The 15,578-nt window shown below is 37.9% G+C and overlaps 1 protein-coding gene across 1 annotated transcript; it reads right to left on the bottom strand.

Moving 5' to 3' along the window:
- Nucleotides 1-975: 975 nt before the first annotated feature.
- On the bottom strand, nt 976-15,328 carry RPS6KB1 (ribosomal protein S6 kinase, 70kDa, polypeptide 1). The gene is made up of 14 exons (XM_014953244.1): nt 12,469-15,328; nt 11,317-11,437; nt 10,919-10,987; nt 10,311-10,458; nt 9,057-9,114; nt 8,396-8,496; nt 7,366-7,456; nt 7,074-7,164; nt 6,659-6,766; nt 6,318-6,380; nt 5,370-5,447; nt 3,585-3,692; nt 2,882-2,994; nt 976-2,318 (listed from the first exon to the last, which is right to left on the bottom strand). Exons 1-14 carry the CDS (start codon nt 12,498-12,500, stop codon nt 2,081-2,083), a joined length of 1,419 nt encoding a protein of 472 aa, XP_014808730.1. The 5' UTR covers nt 12,501-15,328; the 3' UTR covers nt 976-2,080.
- Nucleotides 15,329-15,578: the final 250 nt, after the last annotated feature.

The following is a 15,578-nucleotide window of genomic DNA, read 5'->3' on the forward strand; positions in this document are numbered from 1 at the left end:
TTGATTTTCCTATAATCATAAAAAAAAATATAAATTTCCAACAAAAGGCTTATCAGGAAGAAATAAAAAAAAAAAAAACCCCACTAATTTTTGCTCAATCGTAACCAATTTTTGTTGGTTCTTTGTTAGTATCAACAAGGTATCGATGAATCCTTCTGACTTCCACTAATTTTTGCTCAATCATAACCATCTTTTTTTGTTGGTTCTTTATTAGTATTCAACAAGGTATCGATGAATCCTTCTGACTTGCAAATTTTAGAAAACAGCACTAATTGGATTCAACTTGCTTCGAGAGTTTTATGGCTTGGATCCTATGGCTCAAAAAGATTCAGGAATACACAGAGGAAGCGGAATCTATACAAAAATCCCTACTGTTGTGAAACGCTAGAAGTAGACTTTGCACAGTTTGACTAAAGATAATGCAACGTGTGGCAGGCAAAAAGTGACAGGACTTGTATGCAGTTGCATGATCATCTACACACACACGCACACACCATACACACTCTATAACTAGTGTAAAGCTCTGCAGATATTAACCCTTTCACCAGCTATGTTCATGGAAATGCTTTCTTTAAGGCAGGAAGTATTTTTAAGTAAGGTAAAGTTACCTTTATTTTATTCTTTGTACCTGTAAGTCATTTGTACAGATTGTGACAATTTTCAAAAACATAAATAGTGTCCTTAGAACATGTCTCCTAAATTAAGTTGCTGAAGTTCTGACCCACTGTGGAAGACATTCACTGAAAGGCCATTTAACACTTTTCTCATACAATCAGCAAATTTATTGCCCCAGCATAGAAAAAAAATGTTGAGAAATTTAGAAATGTATAATGGCGGGGAACTCCCAGAAGCAAAATTTTATTTAAAAAAAAAAAAAAAAAAAGAAAATTAAATTTAGAAATGTATAATGGTGGGGAATTCCCAGAAGCAAAATTTTATTTAAAAAAAAAAAAAAGAAATCCTCAAATTCTTACCCACTGGTTACAAAGAGGTTTATTTATTTCCTTATACTAGGTAGAATTTGGATATGTTTCCTGTGGTATTTCCTATGTGTTTCCACTGACCTTGGAATTCCGATGCACTTTTTCCTGATCTTTTTTCTATGGGTAAGAATCTGAAGGCATTTGGCTGTCTCCAGCTAAGGACTAGGGTATACAAAAGTGATCTTTCCCAGTGAAATGTCTGCTGAGGACATGGCTGAAATAAGCAGGACACGTGTGTGAGCCCACGGCTTCCAGTTAAGCCTAGAACATAGCAGCATTGCCGTTTGATTGGATCCGGGTGTCTTTGCAGGAACAGGGATTTCAGCTGGGGAAGCAAGTGAAAAGAGTTCTCTCCCACCCCACATTGCCAAGCTGGTCATTGAGCGATTCGCTTATTGATTTGTTGTTTCATGAGGAGAAGAATCAGAACTAGAGCCTTTGCTTTCTTCACAGCAACCAATTATTTTGCTTTTTTTTTTTTTTTTTCTTTTCTAATTTTGGGATACGTTCCATAATGAGCTGAATCAAAAAAATCTATTTGAAAAATATATATTTTTATATATATAAAAAACTCATTATGTTTTGAATGTGAAATACCAATTAATTTTATCTTTCATCTTTGATTCCACCCCATTGTAGGAAACAGCTTAACCAAGCTTGCATGCTAATTATTCCTCAGACGCAAGCGCGTAGGCATTTCAGAGTTTGCCTAGTGAAAGGGCTAACCCTCCTCGACACATTCACGACTAGACCAGTGATTCCGAAGCAACATCCTGACCCTTAATACTGTCAGTTTCAAGCTATCAAGCTGAAAAATCCTTGATAAGGTGAGAAGATGTCACTGCGAATCAGTTAGATGATGTGCCTAGAGTTCTGCAATACCATTTTCTAAAGTTTTTTTTTTATGCACCATTGATTGACAGAAAAAAAAAAATCCATTTTTTCTTTGCTTTCCAAGTCGCTCTGTGCAAGGACTGACTCTTTGATACTGTCACTTTTTAAAAGTAAACCATACAAGCCCTCACATTTCGACTTCAAGGGGGCTTATGTCCGTTCTTTGTTTTCCACCTTCAAAGGCTTAAAAAAAAATGGTGTTGTCATAGATTCATGCGCAAGTGCTCTGGTCGTTTGGAAATCATGGGAAAAGCTTGTTTTTTATATGGCCCAGAGTTTGGTTGCCGGATTGGAAGCGGTGCCGAGGCCTCTCCACAGACTGTCACATCCATTTGTTCTATTCCACTTGTCTCCATTGGATATTCCACAGGTGTCTGAGTATTTGATGCGCTGGCAGAAGCACCTCTTCCCCAGAATTCCCCAGGGGAAAACTTTACAGGGCTTTAAAACAAGAAATATAAAAATCAGAGATGAAGATACACACAGCACCAAGGTATGTCCTTTACTCTGCAGGAACCTGCACTCAAATGCCTATTGAGTGCAATAATTCATAATTCTTCCTTTCAATTCCAGGAGTTTCCATGTCTGGCTTCTACCACAGTCTCTTGTAAAGTAAAATTCTCTCATTTGAGTAGTGAGGATTTATTTCTAGGTGATTGCAGAAGGAATTTTCTGTACTAACGTGACTCTTTAGCGGCACATAAGTACTTAGGGTGTTCTGAAAGAGTTCGAGAGGGATGGTGTACGAAGTCACCAGACTGAGGCTGTATCAGCGTTGAACAGCAAAAGCCAATTAGTACTTTTTGTGCTGCCAAACACCAGAGATTTGTCTCTAATAATGTGGTTTGTAAAATAGGATCGATGCTGCACTTCTCATGGAAGTGATGGGCTTACTGAGAAGAAAGGCCGCGTGTTTTATTTCTAGTGCAGCTCTATTTCAATTACTTGCCAAAAAGTCTATTACAAAAAAAAAGGAAGAAAAAAAAATATTAAAAAAAAGATACCTGACTGGTGTCCTAGGGCTACCTATGAATCTGCGAGGCGATCGGATTTTTGGTTCAAAAGAAAATTTCTCTTTTACGCTTTCAAGTACAGATGGAGCCACGTACGTAAAACCCTGCAAAACAGGAATAAACACACTGTAACTTAAAGGCAAGATTTACATTTATAAGCACTTGTGCAGTTCTGATTGTCATGAACTAGGAAATGAGAATGATAAAAAGGAGAGTAAATGTAGACATACAAACTTCTGCTGACTTCCTAAAGCAAACAGCAGAACTTTGGGGAATTCCTCACCCTGCACACCCCAGGTATTTCTGCTCAGATCACAGATTCCCACAGGCACGCTGTATGTAATTAATTTTGATCTATAGAATGGACATTGCTCTCTCTGTATCACGATGAAAGCAATCACATGGGCAGGGCTCATAATGCAACTCTGAATCAGAATGCTGACATTCCAGAAAGTAAGCAACATTTGCTGGGTGATTAATCTATATAAAGAAAACGTCAGCAGTAATCAAACTTTGTATTTTCAAAGCCCTGAAAGGTTTCAAACCTGATGTGGAATGTGTTTAAAATTATGACAGTTCGCTTCAAGTATCAGATGTTAAGATTCAATAGAATTAATTTACCTGAAATGCCTTACTGTTTCCAAGTCACACAACAAACCTCTCCAGAGTTTCACACTCATCCCTGGCGACTTACCAGAAAGACCTGGTTGGCACTTTCACTGAGAGTAGAGTCATCTGGGCTATCAACTGGTGTCTGACGTGTAAACTTTGAGTCAAACTGGCTCACATCCTCTTCAGATTGCTTTGCAAAAACAAAATGATTAAGGGTTTATATTACAGATATCAACCAAATGGCTTAGCGGTGATGAGTGTAGCCTCTGGATGGAGTTCATTCCATAGGTTTTTGGCAGAGCTCTGCTGTAGTAAAACCCTGGAGTGGTGTCGGAATCCTGTCGCTGCCAGTGGGAGGTCACTATGGGCACTGACACTGAGAAATAAAGGCAAGGGGGAGGGGCAAAAATTATGGATCAAAAAGGAACACAAATTAAAAAGATGCCTTAAAAAAAAAATTCTCAAATTACAAACAGAAACTTTTAGAAATACAATGCCAGTTTCTTGCAAGTTTCGCCCTTGTCACAACCAGTATAGAACAGTTGCAACCATTACTTTTTGGAAGCCTCTCCAGATAATTTGATCCCAGTTTTGCAGATACAGAAGTGTTTATACTGTGAGGGATGGAGGACAACTCTGGAATAAGCAACTAGGAAGAATATTGTTTAATTTGCTCAAAGAGCAACAGACGTAATCCCAAAATTCCTTCTCTCGTTCGTAAGTGTGACAGAAAAGGCAGCGTGTAGCCATTTGTGCAGCCCTTCATGCAACCATGGAAGCACGTTTTCAAAACCCATCTGGTTTGTACAATAACTTCCATAATATTTGCCAATAACAGAAAACCCCAAAACTATCTTCAGATAATTTGTTTGGAAATATCAGTCTTGTGTCATTCCAAGTATCATTCAAAACGGTAAGGGAAAAAAAAGTCCAAGCCCCTGTTGCTGTAGTACTTTCAACATTAGTGATGCCCAAGTCAGTTTAAAGTGAGATTTTTAGGAGCTGGGAACTATCAGGGTGGCAATACCCGCTGCTGAGGTAGCTAATTGTATCCAGAGAAGAAAAAAAGACAGACACTCCACACCATCAAAATGTAAGATAAGATAATAGAGGCTTATTTATCACATCACTGGTTTGAGGTGAAAAATTTCATTACTGCCTATAACGCACAAGATGCTTTGTAAATATTAATAAGCAACCATGCTTAATTAGGTGATTTGATTTACTTTTGCTTAGCAACTATTTATCATCTTGGTTTGGACTAAGTACTGACTTACTGTACCATGTCTAGAAGCAGAAATTCAGAGATAACTGCTCTCGCGAGTCTGTTTAACCTCCAGATTAAAAGCAGGAGGAATTAAAACTGAAGCAGAACCTTCTTCCCCCCAGGAGACTTAACAGAAGGCTAAATTAGAAGCAGAACCTTCTTCCCCCAGGAGACTTAACAGAAGGCTAAATTAGCTCTTAGCTGGTTTTTGCCACCTTCTCACATAAAAAAGTGAGATCCTATTCTAGTGAGGGATGAGTACCATGACTACAGAGTAATGAGACAGAACAGCATGCTCATGACAGACAGTATTTCATACTGTGTGGAGACTTAAAATAAAGAGATTTTTTAAAAATACTGTTACAGCATCAGTTCTCAGGAAAAAAGAAATCTGCATCAGGTAGTTTCTCTCTTTCATTTACCAGTGAATCTGAGAACTAGTAACCAAAGTTGAGGCATTTAACTATTTAAAGTGCCAGAGACCAGTGGCACCACTCCAATTTGTAAGAGTGAGTGGTTTGTAAGTTTTAGATCCCACATTGTTAAAAAACCTGTCCTAAAGGCACATGAAGAATATCTCACAGCATTCTGAGTACATACCAACAAGGGTTTAAAAGGAGGTTCCACCTTTCGTGCCAACAGCTCATCCCAGTTAATGTGTCTGAAGAACGGGTGAGCCTACAAGAGTTAGCAATAGCACAGAGTCATAATCCGCCTTCTGGGTATAAATCACAGAAATTTGAGAATTAAGCATGTTCTTTTCAGCCCCTCTCTGTGGTGTCTTCCTTTCCAAATTCACATATGGGTCTAGTGTAATATGTTCTGCAGCTGGAAGAGCTGAAAAGTGATACCATTACCTCCAGCTCAGACAACACACATCCCTATCGTGTTTTCCTTGAAAGTATTAGAAAAAGCCAGTTTACATGCAAAATACCTCTACATTTTTCAACTTTTTTAAAGTTAGGTGTCTAAAAATAATGAAAAAACACTGTATTAATAACAAACTATTAGAACTGTGAAATAAGGTGGACTCTCTAGTACATTGTTAATCTCACCACAAGTAAAGTCAAGCTGGAAGCAGCAGGAACTAGGTCTCTGCCTTCACTGAATGACACGGGGTTGGAAGGGGCCTCTGGAGATCATCTAGTCCAACCCCCAGCTTCTAACTACACGTCACTGAATGGATCTAACAACACTTTGCCCTTGGAAGAGCTGCACTAGATGCAAGGGCTGGGAGGTTTTCCATCAGACTGTGAGAGCTCTTACACGGCTGACTCTACTATTAGCATTGTGCAACCAGCAGAAAAGATCTCTTAAAAGACAGAGCTAAAGATTAAAAGTTATTTTCCAAATCTCAAATGATCAAACAGGTAGGCAGCTGCTTTCGTTATTCTTTAAAGCATTCAAATTTTGATCAGCTCTCACACATGGCTGCCTTTTTCCTCATTACACTTCAAGACAGACATTCTCTCCTTCCTGGAGGTACCCTCAAAGCTGGTTTATTTTCACTGAGGTAATTTAAGAATTCTTCAATTAAGAGAAAGTTACCTGAACTTCTCCAGCATCTCCAGGACCAGCTCCTAGACGTGAGGCAGCATTTCTTTTTAGCAGCTTAATGAGAAATAACATCCAAAAAAGCAAAGTTAGTTATGCTGTTAAGAGTAGACTAGTTCTGATATGAATCATCCTTTGAAGGAATACCATGCACAACAAATACAGGACAATCAGAAAGACCTGCATTTGTTAGAAGATGATTGTATTTTCAAGGAAAATAACTTCCTGTACCACGCAAAACAAGATGGAATTATTTAGTAATAAAACAAGCTTGGGCTCAATAGCCATAATAGTATCATATAGAGGTGTAGTACTGATATTCATTAAAATTGTACCTTTTTAAGCAGATCTCTGGCTTCTTGTGTGAGGTAGGGAGGCAAGTTGAGTTTACACTTGAGAATCTTGTCAATTGTTTTCTTTCTGTTCTCCCCAGTGAAAGGAGGCTGGAAAGCACCATTGCAATGGGAGGAAAAATAAGACTTGTTCAGGTCTCCTATTCGTGTACACAGAACACACTTCAGTAATTTATGAAACAGATAAAATTACTGCAAATGGAACTTTAAAATAACTCTTTGAATGAGAGCAGCTATGACTGTAGTCAACATTAAGCGTAGCTGTATTTAAGTTATTTCTTATTTGGAGTCTGTATATGTACAAATATGTAGGTAATTATACATGCGTCTGAATTAGAATACAGGTAACTACAAAAACTACAAAGAGAAATACATGCAATTATAACTGTGCACCTACTGCTCCAGTCAGCATGTCATACATTAATGCCCCCAAACTCCACCAGTCCACAGCACGATTATGCCCACTCCTCATCAAGATTTCAGGGGCCCTATAATCAGAAAAATTGAAAATATTGAAGTATTTTAACAAATATAATACTAATTCCAACTACTAGTTTTCAAACAAAACCACATTTATCAAGTAAAATTTCCCTAAGTGACTGAACAGATGAACCATCAGTTAAAAAAGGCAAAATTTAGCCATTACCCCCAAACCAGAGTAATATTTTCTATTTCATCATGCAGCTCACATGTATTCAATTGTTCCACAGAATGTGTGTGTGACTGTTCCATCGTGAATAGATTCTTTACATAATCCGAAGTCAGTCAATTTTACATGACCTGAAATTAAATATATAAAATTTAAGACTTGCCAGAATTCTGACATTTGTATAAGTAACATTAAAAAAAATAGGAATTTTTAACACGGGTATGTAATAACTCTGAACTACTTCCAGGTATCTTCAGTGGTCTGACAAAGCCATACAGCTAAAAACAAGAACGAGGTAATCACAGATAAAATCTCTGCATTGTACTTGCATCATCACTTGAAGAGAAACCAGACAAACTACCAAAACTTATTAACTTATAGACAAATGTATTTAAACATAAAGACTGTAGAGCATCATTCACACAAGCGAGTAGGCTATTTAATTTTACTGGTTGCTTCAAAGTTCAGAGAACAACCTTCAATAAATTGTAAAGTGCCCTGAAGAATTCAGTAGACTAAGTACTAACTTACTAACTAGTAGACTAAGTTACTAGCTTAGACTAAGTAAATAAGATAACATGGAAATACCAGATGTCATGCAGTCAACTGCCAGTGTCCTACAATCAATGTAACAGTGCATTCAGGAATTGCTACTACCGTCAGCAGCGAGATAAGTCATTTCAGCTACAGATGATTTGGCATCCTACCTAAATTACCTTTCCTACCTAACGTCTTCACTCATCCCCATTGACCAAGATGTCACCGAAACCACACAGAAGACACAGATCTCTCTGTAGTTTACAGTGACCCAATAGAAGAAAAATTCCAGAGCTGCAGAAAGAGCGAGTCAACCATTCAAAAAACACGTGAAACTCAGGAGCTCGCTGTGGCCCATCAAACCTGGAGACATGTTTAAGGGCAGGCAATTAGCTTTGGCAATTCCTCAGTTATACCGAGGGTGATAACAGACATGCCATTGTTCTACAGAAATTCACGTAAGAGTGAAGTGTTGTGACCTTTGAAGAATTGTTTTCAAATGACCGGCAACGGAACTGTCACTTTATTTGTACCTTGATGATTAAGCATGATATTTTCTGGCTTCAGATCACGATAGATAATTCCTTTTTGATGCAAGTGCCCCAGTGCCATTGAGATTTCTGCCAAGTAAAAGCTGAAAGGGAATATATGCCACAAAATTAGACATATTCAGTCATGCAAAGCATCTTAAGCACTAAGACTATTACACACATAGCAACGGTTCCTTAAAAGCACCATTAGAAGCCTATGAGAGAATAAACGAGAGAAACGGTGATGCCTTTGAGGTTGGTCTCCCAAAAGGCACACAGACTCCACAATGAAATACAAAATTATGCTGGTAGCATTGTGTTCACCTGTTCAGTAATTATTTAATCACAAATATATTTGGAGGAATCTGAGTTTACCAGTTAGTGGTTAAAATATCCTTCAAAACACCTCCTTTACCACAACCCTATGGAATACGGCCTCGCTCAGCAACCAGCAACGGACCCACTTCTGTAGTAAGAGTGGCACAAACTGCTAAGTATGGAATACATACATCTTCCCAAAACCTAGTTAACTGCTCTTTTCACTACACTATGAAATGAATCAGTAGTTACAGTTTTTCAAGTCAGAATATACCATTTAAGCACCTTGGAAAAAAAAAAAACCCCAAAACCCCAAACCTACTAATTTACCATAAGTTTCACTTACCAAGCCGTGTCTTCCATAAATATCCCTTCCCTCTCTAACTGCATAAATAGTTCTCCTCCTGTCATGAGAAAAAGGAGATTATAGTCTATTGAGGTACGTTCTGTCATTTTCAGTCAGTCAAAAATCTATTTTCTAGAAAAACTAAGCAACAGTTATTCTGTCCTGCTGCACGGAAAATTATTTCACAAAAAACAATTAAGAATTTACTAATCTGTTATTTCCAGAATTCTATCAACTAAAGAAATGCCAAAAGAAATCACAACAGCATGCTGAAAAAAAATAACAGCACTTCTGCCTCTGTTTTTTCCTATTATTATAACTTGAGCAAATTGCTTCTAATCTGTGTCTGTTTCCCTATCCGTGAAATAAAAATAACATTTTCTTGTTTCGCAAAGAACCTGCCAGAACTAAAACCTCAGATACTCTCTAGGACTGCACAGCATCCATGTGTAACATACAAGAATTACAAGCCTGGTGGAAGAAACAGTATTAAAACCCCTCCTCTCCTGCACTGTCTTGAAAAATAACAATGTAAAATAGATTAGTATTAAAAATACATAGAATAACATAAATAAACCTTCTGATTCAATACAATAAAGATGAATGAAACATAAATAGTTAAGACACCACGCCAATAGTTAGGTAGCCTTTTATCAGTAGAGTAAGAAATAAGCAACAGTTAGTCTGTCCTGCTCCATGGAAAATTATTTCACAAAAAACAACTAAGAATTTACTATTCTGTTATTTCCAGAATTCTATCAACTAAAGAAATGCCAATAGAAATCACAACAGCATGCTGAAAAAAATAACAGCACTTCTGCCTCTGTTTTTTCCTATTATTATAACTTGAGCAAATTGCTTCTAATCTGTGTCTGTTTCCCTATCCGTGAAATAAAAATAACACTTTCTTGTTTCACAAAGAACCTGCCAGAACTAAAACCTCAGATACTCTCTAGGACTGCACAGCATCCATGTGTAACATACAAGAATTACAAGCCTGGTGGAAGAAACAGTATTAAAACCCCTCCTCTCCTGCACTGTCTTGAAAAATAACTATTTATGTTTCATTCATCTTTATTGTACTGAATCAGAAGGTTTATTTATATTATTCTATGTATTTTTAATACTAATCTATTTTACATTGTTAAGACACCACACCAAGGGTTAGGTAGCCTTTTATCAGTAGAGTAAGAAATCCAAATTCTCCGTTATGGAAGATACCAAGAAGGAGGTGACAGAACTTTATATACTGACCACTGAGATACTCAAGGATGAGGTAGAGTTTTCCACCAGTCTGAAAGGCATAAATTAAGTCTACGATGAAGGGATGCTTCACTTCCTCCAGTATGTTCCGCTCTGCTTTTGTATGAGCTGTATCCTTTGCGTTCCTTACAATCATTGCCTAGATAAAAGCAGAGATATGTGAGCACAGGAAGATGCTAAACGAGGCAGACTTTTATATTTAGTTCCCTTCTGAGTTTATTAAATCACAACACTACATATGACTCAGCGATTTTAACAAAAAAATTTTTTAACAAAAAAAAAAAAGAAATTTTCACCACAATATATATATAATGTGAAGGTTTCTTGTGGAAATTTAATTATTTCATAGAATCATACAATAATTTAGATTGGAAGGACCCTCCTGAGCTATTTAAATTAGCTGCTAAGAGCTACACAGACAGAACAATTTAGTTAAAGACCAATTATAATTCCACCTGTACCCAGATAACAACTGTATATATCACAGATAAAGTGTAATTTTAGGTACATTATATAATTAGGTAATTGTAACAGCTAAAGGGAGGGAAAGATTTTTTTTTTAGATTAAGTGAGTAGTGAAACATGAACATCCAGGTTACCTTTTTAAGAACTTTCATGGCAAATATTTTCCCGGTGTTTGCTCCAGTTACTTTTCGTACTTGAAATACCTACAGGACACCAATACAAAAGCAATCACATATTATGACCACATTAACCATCTTAAGTTAAAAACAAAGGTCTGCAAAAGAGAGATCGGGTCCCCTACAAACTGCAACGCTGCCCGAAGAGCTACTGACTGGAACCAGAACCAGTTTGGGACATTTTCTACTGCCACCAGCTGCCAGTGAGCTCGGTCCATGACACCAACCATGGCAGCCTGGAGGTCACCTCCTGAGACAATCAACTTTTCAAAAAACAGGATGGGAAGAGGCAGCAAGCAGAGCACTTTAACAGCCATCAGCGTAATGGATTTACTGGGTAGAAAAGAGTTCCTTACCTTTCCATAGCCACCTTTGCCAAGTACGCGCAGTAACTCAAAGCACTCTGGTCGGATCTTTTCTGGACCTCTGTTTACACTAGTTTCTGAAATCTCAAATTTTTCACAATGTTCCATGCCACTGGATAAAACCGAAACAAGAATATTAAGACTACCTGGTACTCAAAACCGATCAAATGAAAGTAAGCAAGCAAATGACTTTCTGCAAAGCATACACTGTGTCTGACATAACCCAGTGACTGCTCTGGAGACTTGGAAAACTCTCAGCATCAGAAATTCCATTTAGGTGTGTGCAAAGCAGTACGTTGCACAGAAAAGATTACCTGTAAATTTGGGGGATTTATAGTATTAAGATTTCCTTCTTAATTCCTTCATTTTAATATATAATAAATCTTTGTATTACACCAGAATCAAGTTTAAAAGACCAAAGCCTCAAACTGAGGTAGATATTCCTACAAGACCTCAAGTAAAAGCAAGGCTGTAAGGTGTGTTTAAAGTTTCAGATCACATTCAGCAGCCCCAACAGTCACGGTAAGAAAAAGCTGTAACAAAATAATCCTCACAACTCTGAACGTGCCACAAAAGACTGAACCCTCATTTCATGATGCTTCTAAATTACGCAGCAGTTCTGCAAAAGACTAACAGATTGATCCTGCTAAAGTAAATGTAACTGAGCTGTTTTATCTCTCACTGCTTTCTCCTCACAACCTGGTACACTGAAACAATCTGGAAATCTATAAATGAAGTAACTGTCACATGAACTTCAAATCAGAACTTTGGAATCCTCATCTCCCTCAGGCTGCTACACAAATCTAAAACTGGGGCCCTCACAAAAGGAGCAGAACATACAATGTCCCGCAGACACTGCGTTACATGGATATTACAAATCTTATTCAAGCACAATAGATAACGTTAGGAGAAACAAGGATTAAAAGACAACAGCAAGTTTTGCCAGAATTTGTTTTATTATTATTATTTTATTTCAAGATACAATTGACAGATTTTAACGTGAAGAAATAGTGAAACGACTAGAAACAACTCAAAATTGAACAAGAATGACAAAAATTTCTATTTAACTTAACAATGTAACAAAATTAGAAGTTATATGCAGTTGGCATGAATGGTACAGAACATTTTCTAGCAGCAACTTACAGGTCATATTGGCCAACTCCTCCATGGTCCATGCTCTCACTTAATTGACCCTGGGGACGGGAGGGGTAAAAGGAAGATTAATCATAATATTTTTAAAGAGCATTGTTAAAATAAATGCACTGATGTGGTCTACAACTCCTTAAATTTTGCATATATAATAATTATTATATAATGTAAATTACAATTATATACATTAAATAAGCATAAAGGTCATGAATAATAAATTATCTGCAGAAGATAAGAAATCTGTGCAAGATCTGCAATACTTCCACAAATCTCACACAGTGACACATGGAACCACTGTTTTACCTGACTGCCTCGTTAATCACTTTAATATTAGAGGTAACGATTTCCCACACCCGCAAGTGAATTTGAAAAATGTTAAGGTACTGCTTTTTTTTTTTTTTTTTTTTTTTTTTACAGTTGCTCTTGCACATTAATTTTTAAATTCTATTACTGTATTACACAAATTAGAACAATAGTAAAGATTATGTGAATACATGAACTGGGATTCATCTGCACTAGAAACAAATAATCTACTGAGGTTTTATTAGCCTATATTGATAATAATCAAATCCCAGTAGTAATGAAAGAATTAAGCTTTACTCTGACATTAAATAACTCTTCTGACCAATAATCAGATAAATTAATGCATGCAAATATTACTAAAGAAAACTCAAGCACTTCAACATCAGAACTAGTCACCATTAAAGAATGCAGTTCAATTTTGAAGAGGAATTTTCTCCCCTGAATTTTCAACTTGATCCCTTATGCAAGATAATACTTCCCTATAGTTGTGGCTCTACATGGCAAAAGAAGTGCAAACCAAGCAGACAGCTGGAATGAATACAAATAGAATTTAATGGGCAAGCTTCTAACGAGCTTTAGACTATACCTTAACATTTTTATTTTTAAAAATGTGCACATAAAATAACAGCTGCAAGTTAGTGAGGAAGAGCCTGGAATCTACAGACTGAATGCTGATACGCTGAGTGATGTGTGAAATTCAAGGAATCAGAAGGGGAAAAAAAACAACACCCAGAGATCTGCAAAAAGCAGACCAGGCCAAGGAGTGTGCTTTTAAGTATTACAGAAGTGAAAACACTAACCAAAGAAAAAAAAAGAAACTGTCAATAACTTCTAACCACTTTAAAAGTTTAGAGGATGGTTTATTTTGGTGCATGATCTACAGAGGATTTTAACTCCTGGTTTCCACCTACTAGCACCACAAGCAATTATGGAGTCCAAAAGTTCGTTTCCAGGTCAGAGAGTTGCTAGCTCACGTCCTCTTGCTAACATTTATTAGAGAAATCCAGCTTATTGACATCTCTTTCACAATAAAACCTACTAAAGTTGCCCTTGACCCTACCATCGGATGCCAACAAACAAATTAAAAAAAATTCAACAAACATGGAGAACAAACACCCATCACGTTCCTAGAACAACAACTCAAGTTACCCAACGCTTCTGGCAAAGTTTACACACACTATTCCTGCTCCTGTGAACTATGGGTTTCATTCTCAGTATTAACGTGAGCAAAATTCACTTTAGATACTGTTCTGCTATCTTCAGGATTTCTTCTAATTTCACAAAACCAAGAAACACAATGGCAGTCCTTCAGTCTAATCCTTATTGTTTCATTTATTACAAGCACAAAAATTAAGGCTGGGATTTTTTTCACCATAATAGTTAATGCAAACAACCATATGGCTTATGAGTAAACTCTCCATTTAAGCAATTCTTCAGATTTTCTGGAGCAGCCGTGCCAATTCAAAACTACAGCTGATCTCTTCTTGCTATCACCAGGCTTAGGGCTTTTGGCAGGTACCAGCACCCCAGAGATCAGACAAAATACTCCAGGCTTTACACTGTGCTGACTTCCAGTTTAATGATCCCAACTGCTCTGCCTGCAACGCCTTTCTGATCCCTGCAAGACAGGCACAACACCCGCAAAACATTTTCCCCCTTACACTTCCCCTCCTCATCTTATATTCCCTGCTTTTCAGTTCTGTTTTAATTTCAAGCCCAATCTAATCCTCCTTTATCTGTTTTCCAGAGGCATACGAGAACAAAGTCAGGTACCAATGTGCATTCACGCTCACAGCTCTGCCATGTAAACATCAGTCATAGAAACTTTAAAAAATCCACAATAAGTAATGAATTTTAAAAAATTATTCTCTAAGACTGAATTACTGGAACACGAGTGAGAACAAATTCAAGTTTCTTGCCACCCCCCCCTCCCCAGAACCTGTTCTTGGCAACATTAACAGTGTGATGCAAGCAACGTGGGTTTTTAAGCCAAGCATTTTATTGATTATTGAGGTGACAGACAGTGTTTTTTCCTGCAGGTTGAGAAGCGTTCAAGCCTTCAGCTGTCAAACAAGGTCTCTACAGTTCCTATGCAGTGCAGGTGTTCCGACTGTGACACAGAGCATCTGGTTATCTCAAAGACTCCAAGAACGTCATTAGTATTTAAACAGAAAAAAAAAAAAGAAATGCAGTAGCAGTTTAAGCAACAGCAAACGTTTAATATACAAAACAATATAAAAAAAGGCAACAGTAGCACTAGAAAAATATAAACAGAGATCTCGTGATAAAGCCCCCCCCAAAGCCTTAACAGAATCTACATGAACATTACAAAACGACAAACTGCAGATCACAGGGTGAAAGCCTGAGATGGGAGATGCACGTTGATCCACACAGACGCCTACCGCAGCATTTTAAAGCTCTGCTTTTAATTTTGCCGCTAGAGCAACGACTTTATACAGTTCCAGAAAGATTAGCGTTTCTGCACTGACGTTAAAACATGTGACAAGAAGGAAGGAAAAAAAAAACAACCAAAAAACCCCCTCGCTGCGGCACTTGTGCTGGGAAATCCAGGGCAAAACTTCCAAGGGGAAAAGCTCCGGCAGGTTTTGGCGCAGCCCCCTCCAGCCGGAGGGCAACCCGCCGCCCGCCCGCCCTCGCCGGGGAAGCCCTGCTCGCCGGCTGCCCTCAACCTGCTCCCTTCAGCCCAGATGGCGACTCCCCGGTCGCCTCCCGGGGCCGCCTCCCGGCCGCGGAGCCTCCCCCGGCTCTCCCCGGGCAGGGCGCGGCCGGGGCCGCCTCAC

This window comes from Calidris pugnax, unplaced genomic scaffold (assembly GCF_001431845.1).
Source record: "Calidris pugnax isolate Ruff unplaced genomic scaffold, ASM143184v1 scaffold133, whole genome shotgun sequence".
NCBI classification, from domain to species: domain Eukaryota; kingdom Metazoa; phylum Chordata; class Aves; order Charadriiformes; family Scolopacidae; genus Calidris; species Calidris pugnax.